We start from the raw sequence: 26175 nt of genomic DNA on the forward strand, positions 1-26175 counted from the left end.
TAAATATTTCGAACCATAGAATGGATGTATTTATGGAACCATGTGTTAATAATGATAGTGTAATTAGGTTTAGTAGCTAAATGAATGTGGAATCTACAAAATTTTGAATTGCCAACGACAGAATTGTATAACTTCTACCGATTTTCTAAAGACATATCCGTCTGTTTATAACAGAATATCTACCTTCACGTAAAAGCTTGCGCAGAGGATGGATATTAGTCTGCCGATAATACCTAGATCTCTTATACAGGTTGATTCTTTCGTAGGTGCATATCCAGAAGTATGTTACAGAGCTCTTCATTATAACAAAAGTTTTTCAGAATGAACAGCTCTGTAACATACTTCCGGATATGCAGTTACGAAAGAATCACCCTGTATATTGTATGGAATAAATATGAAGGGCTAAAAGTATCCTGTAATTTATCGACTGACAAAAGTCCGTCGACTGCGAGGCTTTTATTAACACAAATATATTACGGGGACTTTATGGCCACATCAAATTTGCCTGATAAGAAAGAGCTTAATAAAATTTTGTACCAACGTAGATAAGATAGCCTTGTTTCCTGTGAGAATTCTTTACAACGAAATTCTGAACTGCATTTTTGGTGTTGGAAGTAATTTTAAACATGGGTTTCTCTCTTCCACAAATTAACTTTCCAGTAAGACATGTATCGAAAAACGTTGAATTTAAAATCACTTTCTGCAACTGGGCGAATACAAATATAGCTCATCATAATACATACCTACTTGTATCGATCTTTTCATGTAAATGTTTGGTTTTCGTTACTAAAATGCAGTTTATACTTATAGGAATTGACACACTATTTGTAATTAGTACCATATTTGTTGTAAATGATTCGATTTCTGAAGTCATAAAACGTAATAAGTATATGTTTTGTAAGTGTTGAGCGGAATGAGGCCTGTCGGAAAATAAACTAGTCATTAAATGTGTTTACACTGGACTTTTATTTAAAATATCAACAAGGTTTTTTAATAGATCAATACAATATCGGTTATGTAGGTCCCCTTCAGGAAATCAAGGTGTTGAACTAACAAAATAGGGTTTTAAATATGTTGTGTAAAAATTGAAATAAAACACGGTAATTCTCACAATAAATATTATTTCAACATCATTACCACATACAATTAATAAGTAACGAATTGCCATTCAAATAATATTTAACGGGAGTTTTAACTATTACTAAAATATATGAATTGCACAGTGTGTCACCGCTAGCATCTCATTACGGTTGGTGAGTTAACCGGTTCCTCAGTACAAATCAAATTATGACTATACACAGTATACATCAATCATTTAAAATATAATTTCTTACTCCAAACCTGGTGTAATCGATAGATTAACAAAAACAAACCATTATTGTTAATTAAATATAAATGTGACCACGCGGATACATAAATAACAACCGTCAATTTTACACAAATGTACAAAATAAATAACAATAATAATAATAAAATAATTGGCTAACGTGTAGATGCAACATGAGTGTCTCACGATTTATATCAAGCAAAACAAGGGCATATAGTTAATAATTGAACTAACGATATTAATATTAACTTACGTGGCAGTTTCGTTACAACAATATCAATGCATTAGCAAATCACCAAGACATGGAGTAAGTGTAGGTTAAAAAATAATAATATATTCAAAAGCAAATAAAGTTAACTACCCATAGATTTGGGCATTTACAAATCGTAAACATAATAACGCCCGTATGCCAAAACAAATTTCTAACAATCCGTTTATTAACATACACATAAACTACTGAACATTTCAAATCAATGCCGAGAAATCCTTCCACTATAACTAATATAAAACAAGTGCCTAACCATTTAACAGTACAGACCACAGACTAACTTTGTAAGACAATTCAGATACCGACAGACCAATTTATTTACTCGAACCTACTAGCCTACTGGAAAGTCTAAACTAGCGTTAGACTAAGCTATGTGTGTTAACAAAATGTTCCCTGAACTGAGAGCGAAATTCCCGTAATAGGTACTTATGACAATACTAGAATTAACAAAGACATGTTGACCCTTATATGCGTTGTATAAATGGTGGACGCTTTAGGCAACACAACTGAGATGAATAAGCCACATATTTATGTTTAGAAACTTTACAGCTTCATAACAACAGTACGTATAAAAACGTCACCACCGTTCGAACGGGGCGAAATGTAAATGTAACGAGTTGCAAATTGCGCAATTGATTCGTAAGAAAACTTAGAACCAATCAGTTCATATATTTATCACCTCAGTTGTTTTTCTGATCTATACGTTTGTTGCTAAAATATCAAGAGTCTTGTAAGTCGTTGGAACATACAGGATGGTCGCGAGGCGTCTGTCGTCGTTATACAGGGTGTCCAGTGGTCCTCACAAGGCCAGTGTGGCGGATCTTTTGTCTCGGTTCTTGTTACGGGCCAGGGTCCGAGCTTTGCACGCTGCGTTGTTCTGAAGATGCTGTAAGTAGAAAATAAAGTTTTTGTTTAGAAGCCATCAGAAGTTGCAGAAAACAAGTTTTTGTATAGGAGGTACTAAGAAATTGTATATATTTAGGCAGAGATAGGAGTAGTGGTAATACTTTTAAACCGGGCTTTACACGAGAAAATCTCGAATGCCAAGGGTAGCTTTGTATTTCCGTGAAAGTTTCTAATAATATGTGTGAAGTTCACCAAATATAGGATCTAACAAGGAGCTTCCCTGAGTGACCCATCAATTCTACTTTACTTGGCAGTCAGCCACCAACATCTAATCACCTAACCAATCCTTTCCCCCTAAGACAAACCCTAGTCCAAGTCCACCTCTTATATTTATCTTTGTCAAGAAGAATAGGATGTTTTCGGTTTACTAATCAAAAGATGTTGCCAAACGACGGCGGTGAATTTATTATTTATTAAGATAGGCAGTTTTATAATAGTATTATTATTATATTTATAGGTTCTCTTTTAGTTTAGATTGTTAATTAGTTTGTGACGCCCGCGCACCATAGAAACAAGAAGACAGCGCGACGTCACGGAAAATTCCACGGCCGCGAGCAAGTAAACAACATCCGCCGCCGCCGCTGCCGCCACTCGATGACGTCATGGAAGATTCCACTGCCACTGAAGTAAACAAGATTCGCCGCCGCCGCGTGCCGCCACTCCCCACTACAGAAGCCGCATATAAAAGGGCGCACGCGCGGACAGAAAGGCAATACTCGTGGGGTCGTCTTAGTGCTCACACCTAGCTCTGGTTGCGGTTCGGTCGACCGCGTCGCTTCCGGAGGTCTAGTGCGCTAAGACATAGACCGGCTCAGTAAGTCTGCCTTCCTCAAGCTTGCGTTGTGGTCTTCCCCCGCACACGTTTGCAAGAGCCTGGTGGAACTACGGAGTTCTCGAAAGACCTGGCACTTCTACTAAGTCTGGTTGCGGTTCGATCGATCGCGTCGCTCCCAGAACCCAAAGGAACTGCCGGATTCTGTACCACGTTTATTCCACCCCTGCTTCCTCAACCTCTCTGTAAAAGGGCCTTCAGCCGCAAGCATAATTGTCATATCCAAAAGCATTTAAAAGCATAAAGAGTCGCATCAGAATTGTCAATAAAACTAGATGATAGGTTCTTGGTCGTATTCATAGTCTGGGCCGTATGTTGTAATTATATCGTGTTGTTGGTTAAGCATTATATATAAATAAAAGTCAAAGATTTTATCCTCGTTGTATTCGTAAAACCAAATCAGTTGTTTCAATTCAAACTCCACTCAGATAGGTAACCCAAATGATCAGTCATTAGGTTCATTTATGTTAGCGTAGCACCCCCTGAGCTAGCCGCCCCTAAGGCGCTACGTTACATTTGGCGCCCAACGAAATAACCCTGAAAGGGTAGGCCCACTTGTTTCGTAATACTAAGATTTACGTTACATTTGTTGCCCAAATTAGTAATCCAAACGGGAAGACCATTTTGTTCGGAATTCAGGCCAAGAGTACAAGTAGGTACTTCGGTAGTCTTTCGTTTTCATCGGTCGGTCAAACCACAAGGGAGGTTCGCTTTTTGTCGTATTATGAGTAACTTAGTAGGATACGTCAAAATCGACTCAGTTTAGTAAGTGATTCGGTAGGTTTCAGTAGTCAAACACCAGTCACAAAGAAAGGTACGGTCAGTACAAAAGAGTAAAATAAACCCGGGATTCAAGAAATAACAACGGAGTAAGAAGGAACGAAATAGGAAAAGAAATAAGTAAATGACATCGTGGATATATAAATTAAAAAAGGAGGATTTAATCAACGAGTTAGAAAAACAGGATATACAGTTACAGTTTAAAGATTTATCAGTAGAGGATTTAAGAAAAACATTAATTAAAAAACTAAGGGAACAAGCAGATAGGGGGGAAGAAATTTGGGAGGAAAGCAGGTCAGAAGAGGAAATGTCAAAAGAAAAGAACAGCACAACGACTGCCAGGAGCCCGACAGACGGCTCAGCAGTCAAGATAACAGCAGAAATACAAGCGAACAAGGAAATCATGCAGGCGGTCTTGGGATGGAATATCACATTTGATAACCACAACGACCCAGTAGATTTCATAGAAACATTAGATGAATTCATAGAAGGCACAGAAGTGAATAAGGAGAAATTATTACACCTGTTACCGAGGATATTTAAAGGACAGGCTTTAGCATGGTATAGGAACAATAAAAGTCTCTGGACTACTTGGGACGACTTTATACAAGGATTTCAACTCCATTATTACCCGAATAACCAGGAAAATAGTTTATTAGAACGAATAATCGCGCGAAAGCAAAGATACTTAGAAGATTTCAATACTTATTTAACCGATATACAAACACTAATGAGGCGATACGGGAAACTGTCAGAAGAAGGAAAACTCGAAAGAATTTACGAAAACTTAAACACAAATTACAAATACTACGTCAAACGGAAGGATTTCAGTAAACTTAACGAACTCATCTCGATAACAAAAGACTTCGAAAAACTGAACGCGGAACGATATAAATCAAGGTCAACACCAAACGCCGCAACAAAACCAACATTGTCAAGCAACCGTAGACCACCTGACGACGATAGAATACATAGGTCAAACAACGGTCGTAAAATAAATCCAAACTACAACAGCGAAACACACTGCTGGAAGTGTGGAATGCCGGACCACTTAGCTAGAGGATGTAGGAGTCGGAAGGCAATATTTTGTTGTAAATGCGGAATCATGGGAAGAACCAGTTTTAATTGTTGCCTGAAGAAAGAATCAAGAACAATAGAAAATGAATCGTACACAATCAGGGACGTAACGCGCGATAATCGAATATTTATTGAGATACAACTTAACGGGAAGAAATATGAAGCATTATTAGACACGGGGGCAACAAATTCATATGTAAACCACGAAATTTACAAGGAATTATTAGACGCAGGAGCAATGCAGTTTGACACAATAAAGAAAGTTATCCTAGCCGACGGAAGCATAATAGAAATAAATAAAGCGCTAACATTAGACATAGAAATAGACGGCATTTCAATAAAACACCAAGTCAACATGTTACCTAACACGAAAAGGATAATAATCGGGATGGATATCTTAAAAAGACTAGGGATGGACATAAAGTGGAACAAGATAGAGGAAAATAAAGATATTAAACCTGAATTAGCCGAAACAAATGAAATGAAAAGCACAGTAATACCATCAGAAGATAGTTTAGATCAAGCTCAAAAAAAGGAATTAGAACAAGTCCTAGATGAAGAGTTCAAGAAATGCGAAAACAGCCCAATCGGTAACAAATGGGTGGAACATAAAATAAAGCTTAACAGGGTGTCCACTCAGAATCCTCCAAAAATTTCCCTGACTATTCCCTGACTTTCCCTGACCATTTCAGAAATTTTCCCTGACCAGAGATCAAAATAAACAAAAGCTTGTTTTCCGTTCATTTGCGAGACTTATTAAAAAAACTTCGACTGCGTAAAATATTTGGCTGTAAAAAGTGTATATTAAGCCGAAAGAGACGAGTGATCAGGAATTTTGAAAAACATGAAATTAAAAAAAACATATTTTCCACACAAACTTTGCTAGACAGGTGAAGTTATATGAGAAAAAAACGCGAATTTCAAAAACACTTAAAACAAAAGTTGTTTCGAGTGATCCCTGAGTCACCCTATTTCGGCTATGTACGGTCAGCTGCATAAGTAGCTATACACTTCTGTGCCTTGTCAAACTGACGAACCGTCAATGTTTCAATGAATTGATAGGCGGTTTCAGATTGACAAGGTACAAAACTGTATAGCCACTTATGCAGCTGACTGTACATCTACCACTATTGCAACATTATGTACTATGTACTTCATTTTTTGTACAATAAAGTTTAAATACTTTTATTTTGCCATAACATGTAATTCTATTTTGTATTTGCAAGAGGTATATATTTTTTTTAATTATTAGAATGTCATTTTACTTTTGAAAAAAGTCATTTAAAGTTTGGAAACCCAAGAGGGATCCACTGGTTATTATTGCAAAAGACGTTAGTTAGACCTAGTTAATTTTATTTACGCACACTTATTGATGGTAGGATTAGTACAGAGTGCTTTGAAGAAATACGCCTACTCATATATACCTATTTGTTTAAATGAGAGTTTGGAAGCAAGTAGATAAAATAAACTTTTTAATTTGTGTATAAAACTTGTCCTAGCACCTTGTATAGTAATCTTAGGACCTTCAAAACCGAAATAACACATGTAAAGCGTGTTAAGCTTTGTAAATACCGTAATTAATTTAAATAAAACAAAACCAAAATCAAACATTTTCGTATGGGCGCGACGAAGCGCTCCCGCTGCCGTAGCAAATTATGAGAATTGATGAGTGAAATGAGCGCCGATACAACGCGTCTGCACCAACACTTTATGTGAAGACTTATTTTTCATCACAAACTCTTAAAACAAAAGTTGTTCAGAAAGGCAAGCTGAGTCACACTCTTTTGAATGAAATTTAACTAAGGGAACATAATTTTAGTATTGAACAAACTATGAACTGAGTCTGGAATCTGGCTTACGAGATTATATTTTATGACTTAGGTATTTCACGTATAAAATAGAAGAAAAATAATAATTAGTAAAGGAAAGAACTACAATTTAGAAAAAATATATGCTTTACTAGTCGTGTTTCCCTGACTTTCCAGGTGGCCCATCAATTTCCCTGACTTTCCATGACCACCTTGAGCTTCCCTGACTTTTCCCTGACTTTCCAGAAAGTGGACACCCTGCTTAAACATAAGGAACCCGTCAAGCAAAGATACTTCCCACGGAACCCAAAGATTCAAGAAATCATTAATGAACACGTACATAAGATGTTAAAAGACGGCATTATAGAAAAATCAAGTAGTCCTTACAGCTCACCGGTAGTCCTAGCAAAAAAGGAAATCGGAGAATATCCTAAATATGATTTCGAGATACAATACCGCAGCGGGACACAAAACAAAATAGCCGACGAGTTGTCTAGGAACCCAGGATACGCCAGTGCAGTCGAAAAACAAAATTGGTAAGACAAGAAATTTAAGGAAATCGCGGAAAACCAAAACAAAGACGAAAATTACTGTATAAAAGACGGAAAGCTATATAAAAAAATTACGAACCACTTGTACGGCATGAAATTAGAAGAATATTCAGAATGGAAATTATGCGTACCACGTGAGGAAACTTTAGAAATTTTAGAACAAAATCACGACGACCCAAGTGCGGGACATTTAGGCGTGAAGAAAACCTTGAACAGAATCGCCCAACGATACACTTGGCCTGGGATGTATAAGGACGTAACGAGATACGTGGGCAGATGCGAAGCATGTCAAAGGCATAAACCATCACAAGAGAAAAAGGCAGGGGTAATGCATATAAAGAGTGCCAATGGTAAGAAGAAGAAGAAAAAGAAGAAGAGGAGTGGGAAAAAAAGGAACGGGGGACACCGAAGTGGGATAGTCCGTCTCTCTAAATATATCAGGAAATCGCAATAAGAGCGCGGTTTTCCCTTTCCTTTTCTTTTTCTTTTTAATAGCAAAGGAGCTACATTTTTTTTATTTTTTTGTTGGTATTTTTGGTTCGTCACAATTTTGACAAAGTTTTTTTTTGTTGTTTTATTCTGTGTACTCAAAGTCAAAAGCAGAAGGAGTACTATTTGTTAAAATTTGGTTAAAATAGTTAGTAAAATAGTCGCTTATATAGGTATAGGACTACTATTCTTGGAATAGTAAATTAGTTTTTCTAAGTAGCACTTAAAAGTATGAAGGTAGTTAAGTTTCGCAAGTTTTGAGGGACAAAACCACAAAAGGATTTCAGAGTATACAACATGTACTTAGACGGTGATTTTTACAGGTAAAAATCTCCATAAGAAGGGGGAGAATGTGACGCCCGCGCACCATAGAAACAAGAAGACAGCGCGACGTCACGGAAAATTCCACGGCCGCGAGCAAGTAAACAACATCCGCCGCCGCCGCTGCCGCCACTCGATGACGTCATGGAAGATTCCACTGCCACTGAAGTAAACAAGATTCGCCGCCGCCGCGTGCCGCCACTCCCCACTACAGAAGCCGCATATAAAAGTGGGGTCGTCTTAGTGCTCACACCTAGCTCTGGTTGCGGTTCGGTCGACCGCGTCGCTTCCGGAGGTCTAGTGCGCTAAGACATAGACCGGCTCAGTAAGTCTGCCTTCCTCAAGCTTGCGTTGTGGTCTTCCCCCGCACACGTTTGCAAGAGCCTGGTGGAACTACGGAGTTCTCGAAAGACCTGGCACTTCTACTAAGTCTGGTTGCGGTTCGATCGATCGCGTCGCTCCCAGAACCCAAAGGAACTGCCGGATTCTGTACCACGTTTATTCCACCCCTGCTTCCTCAACCTCTCTGTAAAAGGGCCTTCAGCCGCAAGCATAATTGTCATATCCAAAAGCATTTAAAAGCATAAAGAGTCGCATCAGAATTGTCAATAAAACTAGATTATCGGTTCTTGGTCGTATTCATAGTCTGGGCCGTATGTTGTAATTATATCGTGTTGTTGGTTAAGCATTATATATAAATAAAAGTCAAAGATTTTATCCTCGTTGTATTCGTAAAACCAAATCAGTTGTTTCAATTCAAACTCCACTCAGATAGGTAACCCAAATGATCAGTCATTAGGTTCATTTATGTTAGCGTAGCACCCCCTGAGCTAGCCGCCCCTAAGGCGCTACGTTACAAGTTTTAGAGTTTAGTATTTTAATTTATGTATGAAAAGAAACCAACATACCCGTGTCCGCTTATTAACCTTATCCGCAGCGCTGATAATAGCGGGGGTCTCACTCAGGCCCAAAGCGCTTCTCAAGACTCCGGAGTGGGGTGCCATAGTGACTAACGCCGCGCCGAGCGTGCGGGCCAGGTGGGAGTAGAGTGCCTGCCCCGCCCAGCTCTCTAGGGTTATCTGCTCTGTGCCCACTCGGATGGTTAGGGATGGGATCTCATCGTCCTGGAAATGGATTGGTGTTGGGTTAATAGTGCTGTGTTATTGTGATATTTAAATGGGGCTACGGGATTATTATATATTACTAGCTGTTCCTGCGAGCTTCGCTTCGCCTTAAAAAGTTTTCCCGTGGGAATTCCCGGATAAAAAGTAGCCTATGTTCTTTCCCAGGGTCTAGACCGTATGTATACCAAATTTCATTCAAATCCGTTCAGTAGTTTTGGCGTGAAAAAGTAACAGACAGACACAGTTACTTTCACATTTATAATATTAGTTAGGATTAGACCTTCATTGAGATAAGATACCCTTTCTACCAGGCGTTCAATATGAAAACCCCCACAATAGTTTGGAATAGTCGAGGCCTATGTCCAGCAATAGACGGGCTAGTTGTTTAGTAATCTAAGAGGGAGTGTTTTTTTTACTCCTGACTCACTCGAATGGAACCTTCCGTTTCCTATAACGTTGTCGTATTCTAGGTTACTTACTTCACTAGGTTTCAGATGTGTGAACATCTATATGTTCTAGATCTAAATGAACAGGTTTCTCACGATCCTTTCCTTCACGAAACGATGTTTTACTGCCACATGACCGATGCCACGGCCAGGATTTGAACCAACATCTCTTATTTAATTAAAAAATTAATATTATTTGTAAGTAAGTACACCTAAATGCCCTTTTCTATGTTTAGTTCTTTTCTTACAACGGTTGTCTGGAAGAGATCGCTTTTAGCGATAAGACCGCCATTTGTGCATCGCTGTTATTTAAGTTAGATTTAAGTTTTTTTATGGTGTGCAAATAAAAATTATTGTACTGTATTGTTAAATGCCCTATTCTATGTTTAGTTCTTTTCTTACAACGGTTGTCTGGAAGAGATCGCTTTTAGCGATGAGACCGCCATTTGTGCATCTCTGTTATTTAAGTTAGATTTAAGTTTTTTTTATGGTGTGCAAATAAAGATGTATTGTAAGTTTCCACTTCTCACCTCGAAATACTTCAAGATATCCCTGAACGTGGCCCGCTGAATCTTGCGGTCGCGCTTGGCCCTGAATTTACACGAGTCTTTGACCAGCTCGCGCAGTCTCGGCAGCATGTCCTCTATATGTTGCTGTGGGTCGTCGAAGCACTCTTCTATCAGCTCGTAGGCGATGGCCAGCGCTCCGCCGGCTGCCATGCGCACCTGGAATTGAGAGTGCAAATGGTTATTATTGTTGGTGATAGGAAGAAGACTGGAAAAAAAGTAAGGGTTTGCTGGAAGAAATTGCTTCTTGGCAATAAGCCCGCCTTTGTGTACTTCTTACTTTTTCTGTCTTCATGTTTGGCCGTGTGTGAGATGTCCCCACATATTTATTTATAGCTACTTATGCATCTGACCGTACCTCCACACTGCTAGCCTCGAGCAGCCCGCCCAGGCGCGCGAAGCTTAGTGTAAAATGTATAAAATTATGACTATGACGCCTCCTCTCTATCTGTACGCCTCATGGTAAAGTATGGCATGTCCTAACCTACACATAAGATGAATGTAACTAACCTGTGTTTATGCAAATAAATATATCGCTATAAGCGATAAGACCACCTTTTGTACCCTAGTTAAGTGTCTATGTAAAATTGTTAATCATTTCTTGGTGTACAAATAAAGAGTACTCTATCTATCTATCTGTATCTTGAATCTTGAATCTACACCTACCTCGACACTGCAAGCCTCCAGCAGCCCGCCCAACCTCGCGAAGCCGGGCGGCTGCTCGTTCAGCAGAGAAGCCGCGTGGTGCGCGGGCAGCAGCGGCAGCAGCAGCTACTTATGCAGCTCGCTACTAGTTCATCTCCGGTGGTGGACCTACCTCTACACTACAGGCCTCCAGCAGCCCGCCCAGCCTCGCGAAGCCGGGCGGCTGCTCGTTCAGCAGCGCGGCGGCGTGGTGCGCGGGCAGCAGCGGCAGCAGCAGCGCCCACCCGTCTAGAGCCGCCGCGTGGTACGCGCCCTCTTCCACTGCTGAGCCGGTGACTTTGACTGTGCCGTCGCCCTGGGGATATCATAAAATATATTTATTTATTTATTTATAAACACTTTATTGTACACATACAAAACAGATTACAAATTTAAAACATATAGGACGTATACAAAGGCCAAAAAGCTATTTCTTCCAGCCAACCTACGACTGGGTGAAAGAGAAATAGAAAATTAAATCTTTTAACAAATTAAATTGGAAGTAGGTACAATTAACAAAAATAATAAAACCTAACTATTATTAAAGCAAACATGAAACAAAACTACAAATATATTCATACATAATATCATAAATATAAATAGAACTGCATACAAATATACTTATTATTATGTGCGTATGGTGAGAACTATGCTTGGAGTTTCCCTGATGGATCGTATCAGAAATGAGGTTATCCGTCAGAGGACTAAGGTTACCGATATAGCTGTCAAAATATGCAAGCTGAAGTGGCAGTGGGCTGGCCATAACTGCCGAAGAACCGATAGCCGTTGGGGTAGACGAGTTCTCGAGTGGAGACCACGAACAGGTAAATGCAGCGTGGGACGCCCTCCTGTCCGCTGGACTGACGACCTTAGGCGCGTGGCGGGTAGTGGTTGGATGAGGAAGGCCGAGGACCGAGTGTTGTGGCGTTCCTTGGGAGAGGCCTATGTCCAGCAATGGATGATTATTGGCTGATGATGATGATTGATAGGAAAGCCAACAGCTTATATCTAAGTACATTTGTGCAGTATAGTATGGGTTATTTATTATAACATAGCCAATTACAGGTTTCCATGTATAAAAAATAAACTGTAAAGAAGCTTAAAGACCCAGTAGACTATAATATATTATGTAGACAACCACTCGCCTTTAAACTCTGATTACATGTACCGAGTAGAGTGGCGAGACAGTAGCCGTTCTAATGAAGGTTGCGTTCGTAGGCAAAACTATACGTTGCTGATTGAGTTAGCGGCGTATCAGTTTAGTATGTCGAGTGTTCAATGCCTATTAGCGGGCGAATAGTTTGCCTACTGTGAACGGAGCCGAAAAATATTAGTTCAGTACATCTAAGTCTATTATGGACGAGGATGTTTCAGTATTCAGAGTTCAGAGAAAGATAGGAATGCGTTTATTTATAACCACATTAAAACCCTTCAAAATAATGTGATCAATCAAGTTAAAATTATTTATAAATAAAATAGGAAGGTTAAATTACAGTTATGCAATATTTTGCACGCTTCACTCTTATCTAATATTGCTAACACTGTAACCGATTGATAACACTCAAGCGTAGGTAATTCAAGGTTGCTATCAGGACCTTAATAATACTATGTTATTTTATAATATATCTATACTCATGTTGTTCGTTTTCATTAGTTTGTAATGAAGAGGCTCCGAGACAACTGGACAACTGAACTTAATTTGAAAAACTATTATTTCACCCTTATAATGCTACAAGATCCATGAGAGTTGTATAGGCTTCTTTTAACCCCTGAATTCCCACCAGAAAACCTTTAAAGGAGATGAAAAGCTCTTGCGAAAAAGCTAATCTATAACAATAAAAATGAATTGATGTTCGTTAGTTTGCTTAAAACTCGGGAACGGCTGAACCGATTTGGCTAATTTTAGTTAATTAAAATCCAGGGTTTAAAAAGTAACAAGGGTAGGGTAAGAGGCGGTATGAAGTTCGCCGGGCCAGCTAGTAATTTATAAATACCTTGAGATAGCTGCCACTGAATATTGTCTCGTACACTCTGAGGACCTCCAGTATCTCTGCCAGGTCGTCTTCCAGCAGGTAGCACAGAATAGCCAGCGATGAGCAGCACTGGAAAACAACAATAAAATAGGTAAATAACTTTGTAAGACTATAAATCGGCTTATACATAACTATTGAATAGAAGAGTGCTGTGGTGTACGCACATGCCTAGATGGGCATTATAATCTACTTCTGCCCATCGGGCTTGTGCTTGATACCAATAAGTTGAGCCGCATCCGTGATCGATAATCGCCCATTTCGCAAAAAAAAAATGGTTTGCCCCCACCCTGAACTCAATTGATAAAAGTTCAAAACATTGTTTACTGTTTACTCTTCCTAAAGTAAAGGCCTAGTTCCCAAGGTTGTCCTACTTTATAATGACCCATGCAAGTTTGTGAGTATGTTTGTTACACTTTTACGTAAAAAATACTGAACAGATTTTGATGATATTTCTTATGCAGGATGCTGACAACTTTCGTCCCGGAATTCCCACGGACAACAGCTAGTATTGTATAAGTATGGCAGAGATCGGAATGAACGGTTCGTCCATTATGTAAATGTACTTAAGTAATATAGTTATAGTAAATGATGTTTAGGTATGAGTATAATGATAAGTTTACACTTTGTAATTTGTGTTTTTAGAAATAACCATATATATGTAACGCCATAGGTCTCTAGCCTGTAATGTTATGTTATGTATGATGTGTAAAATAAATTAATAAGGTTATTTTCTTACCTCAGTGCGACAGTCGAGCGAGGCTGTCTTGTCGGTGGCGACGGCGGTGAGCGCCGGACGCACCTCGCGAATGAACTCCTCCGCGAAATCATCACCGATCTGTTCATAACAAATAAATATGTATTTATTTATTGGTTTTAGGAAAACAGACAGTATCATAATACTATAAATTAAAGTTCTTAGTTAATACATAGACCAGTAAAGTTTCCAACATTAGATAGAACTTAAACTAAGGCATTAGGTTAATTCTTAAAAAATTAACAAAGTTGTAAATAAGTACAAGTAGGTAATTTTTACAAAACCAGAAACTAAATTACATCTAAAATTATGGTGGTGATGGTGAAATAGTTGGCAAGTTGTGGTCCTCTTTTATCAATGGCTAACTCATTAGTAAATATTAAGCTGAATATAGTGCAGTGGAACTCACAAAGTATTCGACCTAAATTACCAGAGTTAACTACCTTGCTCAATCAGGAATCTATACATATTGCTATTATTAGTGAGACTTGGCTTGAACCAGAGTCTCTATTGAATATTGGCGGTTACAATGTGTATCGTAATGACCGCGATGACTCATATGGAGGAGTAGCTATCCTAATACATAAATCAGTCAAAAGTTGCGTTAGCCCTATTCGTATCACTAATACTGGCATAGAAATAATATGTGTTAAAATTTTAAACTGTAAATATATTCACAATATCATTTCGCTATATTGCCCTTCTTCAGTTAGTACTGTACAGTCGGATTGGGATGAAATCTTTGCTAAATTCACAGAAAAAACTATAATTGCTGGTGATTTCAATGGTCACCATACAAATTGGTCTTGTAAAAATGATACAAGAGGTAGGCATTTATTCGATATTTCTATAGATAATGGATATACATCCCTTAATGATGGAAGCCCTACTCGGGTAAAACAGGTTAATGGCGTTTTACAGGAAACTTCACCAGATATAACGTTTGTGTCATCAGATGTAGCTGTCCACTTTAAGTGGAATGTACTGTCAGAAAATTTTGGGAGTGACCATTTAGTTATAAAATACTATGTTTCATTTGAAGAGATCAGAGAATTTATAAATAAACGAAATTTTAAATTAGCAGATTGGAAAAAATACAAGGACAATTTAAACAATTCATTTCAAACCATACCTGAAAGTTACAATGCACAAGATTTATATATATATTTTATTGAACAAATTAATAAAGCAGCTAATGAATGCATTCCTATGGTTAAGTTATGTACTAATCCAGAAAACATATTTAAGCCTAAGGAATATTGGAGTCCTGATTTATCTAAAGTAATAGCACAACGTAGGTTAGCCCTCAAATTATTTAGACGGAATCCCACTCCCAATAACCTAAATTCTCTTAAGCAAAAAGTATCAGAAGCTCAAAAGAGTATTAGCAAAATCGCAAAGTTGGTATAAGTTTTGTGACTCAATCGACGAGTCAACATCCGTCTCAGAGATGTGGCGTCGAATGAGATGGATGAAAGACTATAAACAAACTAAACTTTATGTATCAGAAGAGAGAAAGGAAGAGTTATTATGTTCCCTAACTCCAGATTATGTTACGCCATCACATCCTGCATTTTGTTCGACAAACACTTCTCTGGAACAAGAATTCCAAATACATGAATTGCATGGTAGTATAAATAAAAAGAAAAAAGACACTGCACCAGGTAATGATGAGATTACGTATTCTATGATATATCATTTGCCTTTTTCTGGTAAAAAACTGTTACTGAAAATTTATAACATGATTTTTGATTCTGGCTACATTCCTATTCAGTGGCGCAATATTGATGTAATACCTATCCCTAAGTCTGGCCCTGTAGTAAATAGTGGACCACCTAAGCTAAGACCAATATCTTTAATTTCATGTGTTTGTAAAATTTTCCATGATATGTTAGGCAAACGGCTTGAGTGGTTTGTAGAAAATAATAAGATACTGTCGCCTAATTCATCTGGTTTTAGAAAATCCAGATCATGTTTGGATTGTTTAGTTGCGTTAATTACACATATACAAATAGGTTTTTCGGAAAATGTGCCGACTGTGGCTTGTTTTTTAGATATTGAGAACGCTTACAATAACATACTATTAGAAAAATTGGTTAAAATTTTAGAAGAAATTAATGTGGGAAATAAAATTTGTACATATATTTGGGAATTCTTACACGAAAGACATTTACAGATTAAACAGGATAATAAAAATGATAATACTATAATAATGCGATGGGCTAGTAGAGGTATAGCTCAGGGAGATCCTATATCCCCTTTGTTGTTTAACATTGCTACATACAAAATTTGTAAGCTAATTAACAATGTTTATATAACACAATATGCTGATGATTTTGTTATTTTTAAAAGATGTAATTTGTTAACCGACAGCAGTAATTCCCTACAAATTGCTCTAAATACTATGGAGGCACTTTTAGATGAATTAGGTTTAAGATTGGCCCCTACAAAATGTAAAATATGTATCTTTAGTAGAGGACGACGACGTCAGCAAATACATTTAGAGGTAGACGGTCATTCACTAGATCTTGTCCATGTTGTTAAATACTTAGGAATATGGTTAGACGATACTTTAAGATGGGGTAAACACCTCAACGAAATTTGTGAAAAAACTACAAAATTTATAAATTTACTGAAAGTTTTAGCAGGATCGGGTTGGGGTGTTCACCCTATACATTTACGCAGATTGTATATTTCCTTAATAAGAAGCCGAATTGACTACGGATCTTACCTTTATGACAATTGTGCTCAGACTCATTTAGGAAAAATAGAAAGAGTGCAAAATCAGGCCATGCGGGTAGTAGGGGGTTTTATTAGAAGTAGTCCAATACATGTGATGGAATGTGAATTGTGTATACCTCCTCTACACTTAAGAAGACGATTCTTAGGGTATAAGTACTAGGGCATGCAATACCGGAACAATTTTCAATACCGGTATTGAGTTCCGGTATTACAACTCAATACCGGGATCCCGGTATTAATACCGGTATTAGACTTCCTTGTAATAAATGGCATAAACTGTGTTTAAAGGTCGTATACATCAAAATAAAACAAGAAAATCATAATCATATTCTGTATTTTGTTGTAGGTTTTTACGAGAATTAAGTTTTAGAGTTTAAATTTTAGAATGAATTATTTTTTTACTTCCGGTGCCGGTTTACGCATGGTCAACAGTAGATTTCTAGCAGCCGAAAACTGCATTAAACGGTTGGGAACAAGTGCGCTTTCACAGTATATAGGAACACAAGGCTAACTAAATCTTAATCGCTTTATTTATAGCCTAAAAAAGTCCGATTCCGGTATTACTTCAATACCGGTATTAACTTTCAATACCGGTATTGAAAAAAGCGGGAATTTTGTCCGGGATCCCGGTATTACGGATACCGGTATTGCGGTATTGCATGCCCTAATAAGTACTGTTTGAAAACTAGATCATGGTCTAAAAATGGAAATAATGATGTAATAGAGAAACTTCAAAATCTATGCCTTAATAGGTATTGGATGAACAAAAAGAAGCCCTTATTGCCTATATTGTATGAAGAAATTAAAAGTGAACATATCCATTCATCTTATCCACTAGAAATGTTTTCGTTCAATACTTGGCTTTCAAATATTGAAACTGAGAATGTCATTCTAGCTAAATTAGAGTCAATCAAGAAAGCAAAAGATCAATACAACCCTCATATTTTAAAAAACCAAACATTGCTGGATTTAAATACCAAATACACAGGATGGCATAAGTTATATACTGACGGTTCGCGTAGTGATAAAGGAATGGGGGCGGCTTTTTGGGATCCTGTTTTGAATAAAAAGGTCCTATGTAAAATGAATAAGTCTGTTAGTATTATGACGGCTGAATTATTAGCAATTTTAGAGGCAGTATTGTATGCTGATACATTAGAATATAATAAGATTGTAGTTTTAAGTGATAGCAAAAGTGCCTTGCAACATATTATGCGGTGTGCTTCTGGATACAGAGGAGTCCCGCTGGCTTATGCTGTATTGAGAGTGATCAATAAGTTGCACAACACTACCGATAAAAGAATCTGTTTGCAGTGGATACCAGCACATATTGGACTCAGAGGTAACGAGGAGGCTGATAGATTGGCTAAACTTGCAGTAGAAGAAGGAGTAGAAATATATGTGTTACCCAGTTATACAGAAGTAGTTCCAAAAGTCAAAATTTACTGTTACAACTTGTGGAAAGAATATTTTGATAAAAGATCGTTAGATAAAGGCATTTGGTACAGAATTATTCAGTCACAGCCTCCTCGTGTGCCTTGGTTCAGTTTATGCAAGATAAGTCGCGCTGAAATAATTACAGCTCATCGTTTGCGGTCTGGACACGCTCCGTTAAATAAGTTTGGATATCTAATGAAAAAAGTCGAATCACCCAATTGTGAGGTATGTGGTAAAATAGAAGATGTCCAACACTTGTTGACGGAGTGTGTTCGGAACGCTTCCGAAAGAAGGGTGCTACTTAGTAGCTTAGGATTAGATTGTAGTGATGTTAATGTAGGTGTATTTTTTAGTATTATAGCTGAACCAACTTCGATTAATGCTCAGTTAGTTTATAAATTTGTAAAAAAGTGTCTAGAATTAAGAAATTAGATTATGTTTGTTAAGTTTTTGAATGTTTATTAAGGTTAAGTTATGATGGGATTGACATGGTCGCATATGTGTACCAAAATCCCTAAAAATTAATAAAGATTTAAAAAAAAAAAAAAAAAAAAATCTAAAATTAATTTCTTAAATTTTCTATTATTTGTTTTTTTGTAAATATTAAAACTGCAATGAAGAATCTTAGTATGGGTTGCAATTAGTAACCTTAATTTACAAGTATGGTAGAGTCAATAATGCAATCAAAAACTTTGACTGCATAGGATTATTTTTTTTGCTAGTGGCTCAACTTATACTATAAAACGTTATAAACATCATTATTCTCTCATATCACAAGTATGGTAGAGTCAATAATGCAATCAAAAACTTTGACTGCATAGGATTTTTTTTTGCTAGAGGCTCAACTTATTATACTATAAACATCATTGTTCCCTCATATCACAGGAGAGCGTAAGTTATGAAATTCACTTTGTTTATTTGACTGTAACAAAAACAATACTTCCTGTGTTTATCTAATTATTCAATGACAAAGATAACTAACTACTCGAACTATAGTATAGTTTAGCAACTACACATCATATAATATTATACTCACGTTTACTATTACCTAACTTCTGTATACAACATGTTCTTATCTTTGTAGAAATGCGACCGTCTTACAATGTTATGAAAGAGCAAGGTCACACCCATTAGTCAGATATCGTTCTACTAAAATTAAAACAGGTTTGCTAAACATGTGTTCATTTGTATGTTTTGGTTTTGTCGCGTCTAGGAATTACGTAATGCTTTGGTTTTATTATACAGGGCATTAGATATATGGCTCTTATAAGCCGATAAGGAAACCAATTCATCCCATATATTATAATTGTGACTGTAATTTTTATAGGTACATATTGTAACGAATAAAGAAACCAAATGAATGAATGAGTGAATGGCGCACAAACTCATGCTATCTCGCTCTAATTGTAGCTCTATCATAATGGGAGGTTTTCAACCATAGACAAACAACCATAGATTATAGATAACTTCATACTCAACAGCACTGCATTTTTTTTAGCCGGCATCTAAATTTATGCCCATTATGTGAAATTATATATCTTAGGTATATCGTACGCTAGGATATTATCTTGGTTCCGATTTATGGAGCTCTTAATCAATTAATCAAACCTTTAAGTAAGTTCTGTGAATACAAATGTTAGTTTGTTTTACCAACACGCTATCAAGAAGCCACATTTCTCACCTGCAAAGCCAGCGTCGGCGCAATAGCCGCGGCCGCCCGCCGCTCCCCGTCTTTACCGCGACGCAGCATGCGGGTCACGTGGTCCGCCAACGTCGCCCTGTGATTGGCCAGCACGTGCGACAGGTGCCGCCGCTGCAGCACGGCACGCAGCGACACTAGCGCCGCCGCGCGCGCCGCGTTCGAACGAGCGGATAAGGCGTCGATCGCTTCTACGACTTTGTCTTCGAGCTTCTCTTGCAGTTCGTTATCTGGAAGGGTGAAGTTGGTTAGTCTGTGTCGGTACGTAGGATTAGAGCTTATTCATACCGCAGAGTTATCTGTTGCCGCCGCCGCCGTGTATAGCGGTAAAACGTACATAATATGGCAGAAGTGGTAGTGGGACCGAAGAATACAATAACCGCTAGCGTTGGCGGATAACTCTGCGGTTTGAATAGGCCCTAAGGCACCTTATTCACAAGAGTGGAGCGAGGGAGCGGGTATAGGGATAAAATCTACGGTCTAGCAATTTTGTTGGACGATTATTGGCTCACGCACCGCACTACTCTGGTGGACAGGTAAAATAAGATGGGCACGTTTGGCAGATGAAAGCATAGGACTCTGTTATAAGGTCCAAAGCTGTATGGAATCGGGAAATCATGCTGGAAATACGGGGTCAGGCTGTTTCGGAAGCGAAGATGAAGTCGTTTTAGATAATATGATGCAGGGTGCGTGGAACTAAAAGGTGATGTTAATGTTACATAGTAAATGTAAATAGTTGTTGACATACATAACGTTTATGTACATGAAGAGCTAAGCAAGATATTTTAGTGAAATTTACAGTGTCTCAAGCTGATATTTTTGTAAGAACAGTGGTGACTCTTACCGTGAAAAACTTTGGGCTTAAGTTTAAACTATACCAAATTTCACTTTTTATGTCCTCCACTGTACTTAGCTTGATATAGTATGTTATTTAAGCTGCTTGTAAAATTATGAATTTAATATATACTTACAAAACACTTGAATTAATTGATCTATATTTTTATCCAGTAGCATCGGCGAGATAACCTTCACCTTTATTATGTTTGTATTAAGTCATAACTCATATTTATCTAGCAGCTCTAATTATCATTATCATCTGTGTGATAATGTAAAACGTTTGACCTTGGTCTCGCAAAACACTAAGCATAAGAAAATGATTTCTATATAAAATATGTTAAAATTGACCAGATTTTAGAGATATTAAGATTAAGACAATTTCCATGGAACAAGAAATGTTTTTTTAAGTAGATAATTGATTGATGATAATTATAAATGACAACAATAAAATGAATGATATTTATGGAAATGGCTTGAAATTAATCATGATAATGATGCAAAGAAAACTATCTAAATCTGACTACAAAAATTTAATATAAAAATACAAAATAAGATTTAGACATTTCATACCTAGGTAAATAGTATTACTAATTATTCTAATAGATTATAGTATACAGTTATAATTTCTATTTTAATATGTTTTTATTTTAACTTATCTAAATTAAGAAGTCGCCTAGTGGCATAAATATATCAAATCAATAACTTAATCTATCTTCAGCACTTTCTGATCTAGTTACTACCTAGCACATAAAAAAATTACAGCCAATAAAGTCCTGATCAGTCCAATTTTTGCGTCGATGCTCTTGGTGTCTTCAGAATTCCTACCATGATCTAAATATTAAGGTATTTTTCTTCTAGCCTTTTCCAGACATATGCATCTTGAGCTTGCCTAGGCCAGGTTTTACCAGCCACTGAAGCCAAGTCAGCAGACCAAGTTTTAGATCTAGACTTCTTAGGTTGGTACCATTCCATAACTTCTCTACTCCAACGATTATCAGTAGCCCTTATTACCTCTCCAACCCAAAGCCATTTTTTCATCCTAATAGCATGCATAACATCCGGCAAGCCTGTCTGATTTGCGATCAATGAGCTTATCATACTATTTTCCATTGTTTTATGGCAATTTTTCAATCTTGTTTCATCAGTTTTTCTAAGTGACCATGTCTCACAGCCATAGATTAAGTATGGCAACACATGAGACGCAAAAATGCTTTTCTTAAACTCCATATTGAGGTGGCTTTCAAAAACAAATTTCAGACCCCGAAACTTTGCCTTTGCACTTTTTAGTCGTAAGTCAATAACTTTCCTCATATTGTTTTCGAAGGATACTAAATGGCCCAAGTATATGTAGTCTTTTACATATTCTAGGATATTTCCATTGACAATTATATTTACTTTAGAAGATTTGGTCATAACTTTGGTTTTTGATGTGTCTATTACTAATCCTGCATGTCTGCTGTTATTGTTAATAGTATCTAACATTTCTTGCATTTCATTACCTTCCTCTGACATAAGTAATACTACATCTTTACAAATCAAGTATGAGAGGTACCTCCCATTTATGTTTATTCCTTTGTTGGACCAATCAAACTGCCTAAATATATAATCTAATACTGCACTGAATAGTTTAGCTGTAGAAGGATCCTCTTGTCTCATACCCGTTTTGACTTTGAATTCAGTACCAACTCTATCTAGTCTCATTTTAGCATTCATATTCTCATTTATGTACTTGTATAAGTTTACATAGTTTGTTTCCACTTGAATATCCCTTAATGCGGTCCAAATGGCTTCATGAAACATAGAATTATATGGCTCTGTATAATTAACAAAAGCAACATAAAGAGGTTTTTTAAGAATATTATATTTTTCAATCACTTGACTAAGTACATAAATATGATCTAGTTTCGTTAAATTGTTTCTTGAATAGGCTTGCTCTACTGTGGCCATTTCATCAATAGATCTTGAAATTCTGTTGACTAAAGTATTTGAAAATATTTGGTAAATTATAGGAATTGAAGCAGTTGTATTGTAACTTGTTAATAGTGATGGATCACCATTTTTATACTGTACACTTAATGTCAAGGAAAGCCATTGCCTTGGCACTTTCTGCTCCTTTAAGATCAAATTAAACAGCTTTTGTAAAGGCTTAGAAAGGTATGGTTCAAGATGTACTATCAACTCCTTAGTAATAACATCATCATTACAGACATATTTATTGGAGTTTTTAATAGAAAACCTAATTTCGTCATGTAGAAATTCTAAGATGTTGTGATCCAGATCAGATATTTGTGAGGCGGTTTGGTTTACATAAGATGATTCTTTGTCTAATAGTCTGTGAGAATATAACTTTCTGAAATAATTGGTTGCTATTTCCATAATATAATTCCTCTTATATACTTTATCACCATATTCATCTTTCAGACACGTTATCCATAGTTTTTGTTCATTTATTTTCTTTAAAGCTTCTGATGTTTCTTCAGCATCCATTAAATACTGTAGTTTATAGTTTGTTACATCATTTTCTATACTTGAGTTTAGCTCTTTTACCACAGTGGTTAGTTGCTGCCTTTCCTCTTTAGATCTTTCTGATTTATTTCTCAGCTTTTGCCTTATGTTCAAAAGATCAATAGAATCTTTTGAAATTTCAGCGGGTGAGCAATATTTATTTACGCTACTGGGTAAAATTACATTGATTTGTTTTAATAAGTCAGTATATTTTATCAGCTCCATTTCAATAAAGTCATATAATTCTTGATAAGTCTCACGGGTGTTATAGTCAGCAATCATTCTTTTAAATTCACCTATACTATTTGTTTCAGAGTTAGGTGCATTTTCCTGCTTAACATTTTTGATTAATAATTTCTTTGGCGACTTTTTCTTACCTAATTTAATTGTTGATCTTATAAGTCTATGGTCACTTGAAAACTTGAGATGAATTACTTCAATGTTAGTAAATATATTTGTGCTTTTGCACAAAACATAGTCTAGTTCACATTTCGATCTTCCGTCTAGGGATTGCCTAGTCCATTTTTTATTTGGATTTTTAGTAAAGAAAGTGTTTATTACTTTCAACTGATTATCCAAGCAGAATTGCAGCAGAATGTTCCCTCTGTTACTTCTAAGGCCATACCCGTGGTTTCCAACCACTCTAAATTCATATGTTGATTTACATTGACCAATTCTAGCATTGAGATCACCCATTACTAATATATGTCCTTCACACATATTCATAGCTTTATTTAGATCGCGGTAAAATATGGCCAGATCTTGTCTATTTGAAAATTCTGTTGGTGCATACACTTGGATCAGAGAGATTATATTTTCTTTGACATCCAAAACAAGTACTGCCACTCTGTCAGATACGGGAACAAAACTTACAATGGAACCAACTAAATACTTTTTAACAAGGAAACCAACTCCATAAAGACCTGGCACTGTCCCTACATAACACAATATGAAATCATCAAACTCAACTATCATTTCTCCCATTCTCTTGACTTCAGCCAAGCCTATTACATCCCATTTTTTAACATTTTTCAAGCAATATGTTAGCTCTACTAGGCGTTCTTCAGTAGACAGTGACATGATATTGTAAGTGCACAAGTACAGTACATCATCAGACAGCGGGCTGCATGGTGCAGTGGGTACATTTTGCTGCGGGTCCTGTGTCTTACCTGCATCGTCGTGGGTACTCTTCATGTCGGACTGGCCGGATGTTTCGGAGTAGTTATCCCCCATGTCGATGCCTGCATCTTCATCTGATGAATACACCTCTGTCCTCTTGTGATCTGAAAGTTGACAGTGAGTTGTAGCACCATTGTGAAAGAAGGTTATGTTATTCATAATTAACTCAATTATTTGGAGAAAATAAAGCTATGTATCAATGCCCCACACAACAAGAGGCATGCTGTCATGGACTACAAATAAGGATACTTCAAGACTGGTTGTCCTGAAGTATCTTTATTTGTATATATTTGGTGAGAGATTCTAATAGTGGAGAATTGATTGAAAATTGTTTAATTAAAGTTCTATTTATAACACCCATCTTATCAGTGAGGGGATAACCCTATTCATTTAAAATAAGATTCCACAATGCATTTGTGACTCATCATCATCACACCATCACATCACATTGCACAATGTTGTAAAGGAAAATTGAAACATTATTATGGTGAAATCAATATTATGAAGTACCTTGATAAGGATTCATATGATTTTACAAAAAAATTGATGGACTTGTTACTGAGTTAAGGTATAATAAATTATAATCAGCAATATTGACTTAGGCCCAGAAATACTAAAGCGGTATTTTTGTTACTTTAACTATACTATACTACATGGAAAGAGCTAATTTACTATACTATGTGAAAAGTTAATGTATAATGCTATTTATCATCTATGTACCACTGATGCCTGCCAATGCCCATACCGGGCACTGGCTGCATACAAACAAGCAATCATCAAATCCTTAAATTTTGTTATCACAATTTTTTTGTGGCTTTTGCAGTATTTGTTGATGAATCATCTTAGTTTAGCTCAAAAGAATAAACAAAAACAACATACTAAATTCAATCACATTTAAAATATTAGTAAAATGTACTAATGTGATGTTAATTGGTACATAATTACTGTTCCTTACTTTTCAATCTTATCATACATACAAGGTTCCATTTCCTTCCCATTTTATCACATTAACTATTGAAGTCAGTGTTTCATAATCATTATGAAATCAAGGCAGCCAAGACAGAGTATGTTATTGTGTCAATATTGGATAGCTTTTGATGTGCTTTTAGTGCATTCATGCTGACTATTACCAAGCAATAACCCCTTAAAATGTAGGTAATTAGTGGGGCTTTCCAAAGTGGTAGACTATACCAACTATAGTTTGGTAACAGTACCACACACACGGCAGTAATAATACCCCTTGAATGTTGACATATGGATGTGAAAGGTGGAAGCACGTATGTAGTACAAAGTGTCGAAGGTTGATAGAACATTCTTAGGGTAAAACGAGCCAATTGTTGAAAGTACTAAGTAGGAACTTTCCAAGCTAACAATAACAATGAATTAAAATACAACGTGGATAGTCTTGTCATTGCAGTTAGCCATGAGCACAAGGTCACCGCGTGATATTTGCAAATTCCTTTTCAACACGAAAGAATATACTGGAATAGTAATAAATGGAGTTCACTTACCGTATTTACCCTTTTTCTTTCCTTTCGGCATTGTGGAACGTTGTTTTTGGATAAAACTAAACTAAAATCTGCTGAACTAAGAATTCACTATTTATTTTTCTAAGTATCACACTTGATCAAGACGGGGATATGTTCAATATATCAGTCCGTATAGAATGATTTGGGCACCAAATGTAACATAAAACTAAAATTTCTGAAGAACTTTTTAACATGTTTATCCGTGAAACATGCACACTTGACTTCGCTCTTTTGATTTGAGTTTTTCTTTTGGCGTTTTTGCGCAATGCGCTGTCAATTTT

General features: G+C 36.7%; 1 protein-coding gene across 2 annotated transcripts; it reads right to left on the minus strand.

Annotated features, from left to right (window-relative positions):
* Positions 1-2024: 2024 nt before the first annotated feature.
* Positions 2025-26175, minus strand: LOC105389807 (interferon-related developmental regulator 1). 2 transcript variants are annotated; one of them, XM_048629063.1, is made up of 10 exons: positions 25877-26175; positions 24356-24469; positions 19827-20074; positions 13949-14047; positions 13174-13281; positions 11419-11495; positions 11162-11267; positions 10460-10654; positions 9268-9483; positions 2025-2481 (listed from the first exon to the last, which is right to left on the minus strand). In XM_048629063.1, exons 1-10 carry the CDS (start codon positions 25905-25907, stop codon positions 2395-2397), a joined length of 1281 nt encoding a protein of 426 aa, XP_048485020.1. In that variant the 5' UTR covers positions 25908-26175; the 3' UTR covers positions 2025-2394. The 2 variants fall into 2 exon arrangements, with proteins under 2 accessions (XP_048485020.1, XP_048485019.1); XM_048629062.1 differs by lacking the exon at positions 11162-11267 and having other exon boundaries at positions 11313-11495; positions 25877-26173.

The sequence above is a fragment of the Plutella xylostella genome, chromosome 22 (genome assembly GCF_932276165.1).
Source record: "Plutella xylostella chromosome 22, ilPluXylo3.1, whole genome shotgun sequence".
Classification (NCBI taxonomy): domain Eukaryota; kingdom Metazoa; phylum Arthropoda; class Insecta; order Lepidoptera; family Plutellidae; genus Plutella; species Plutella xylostella.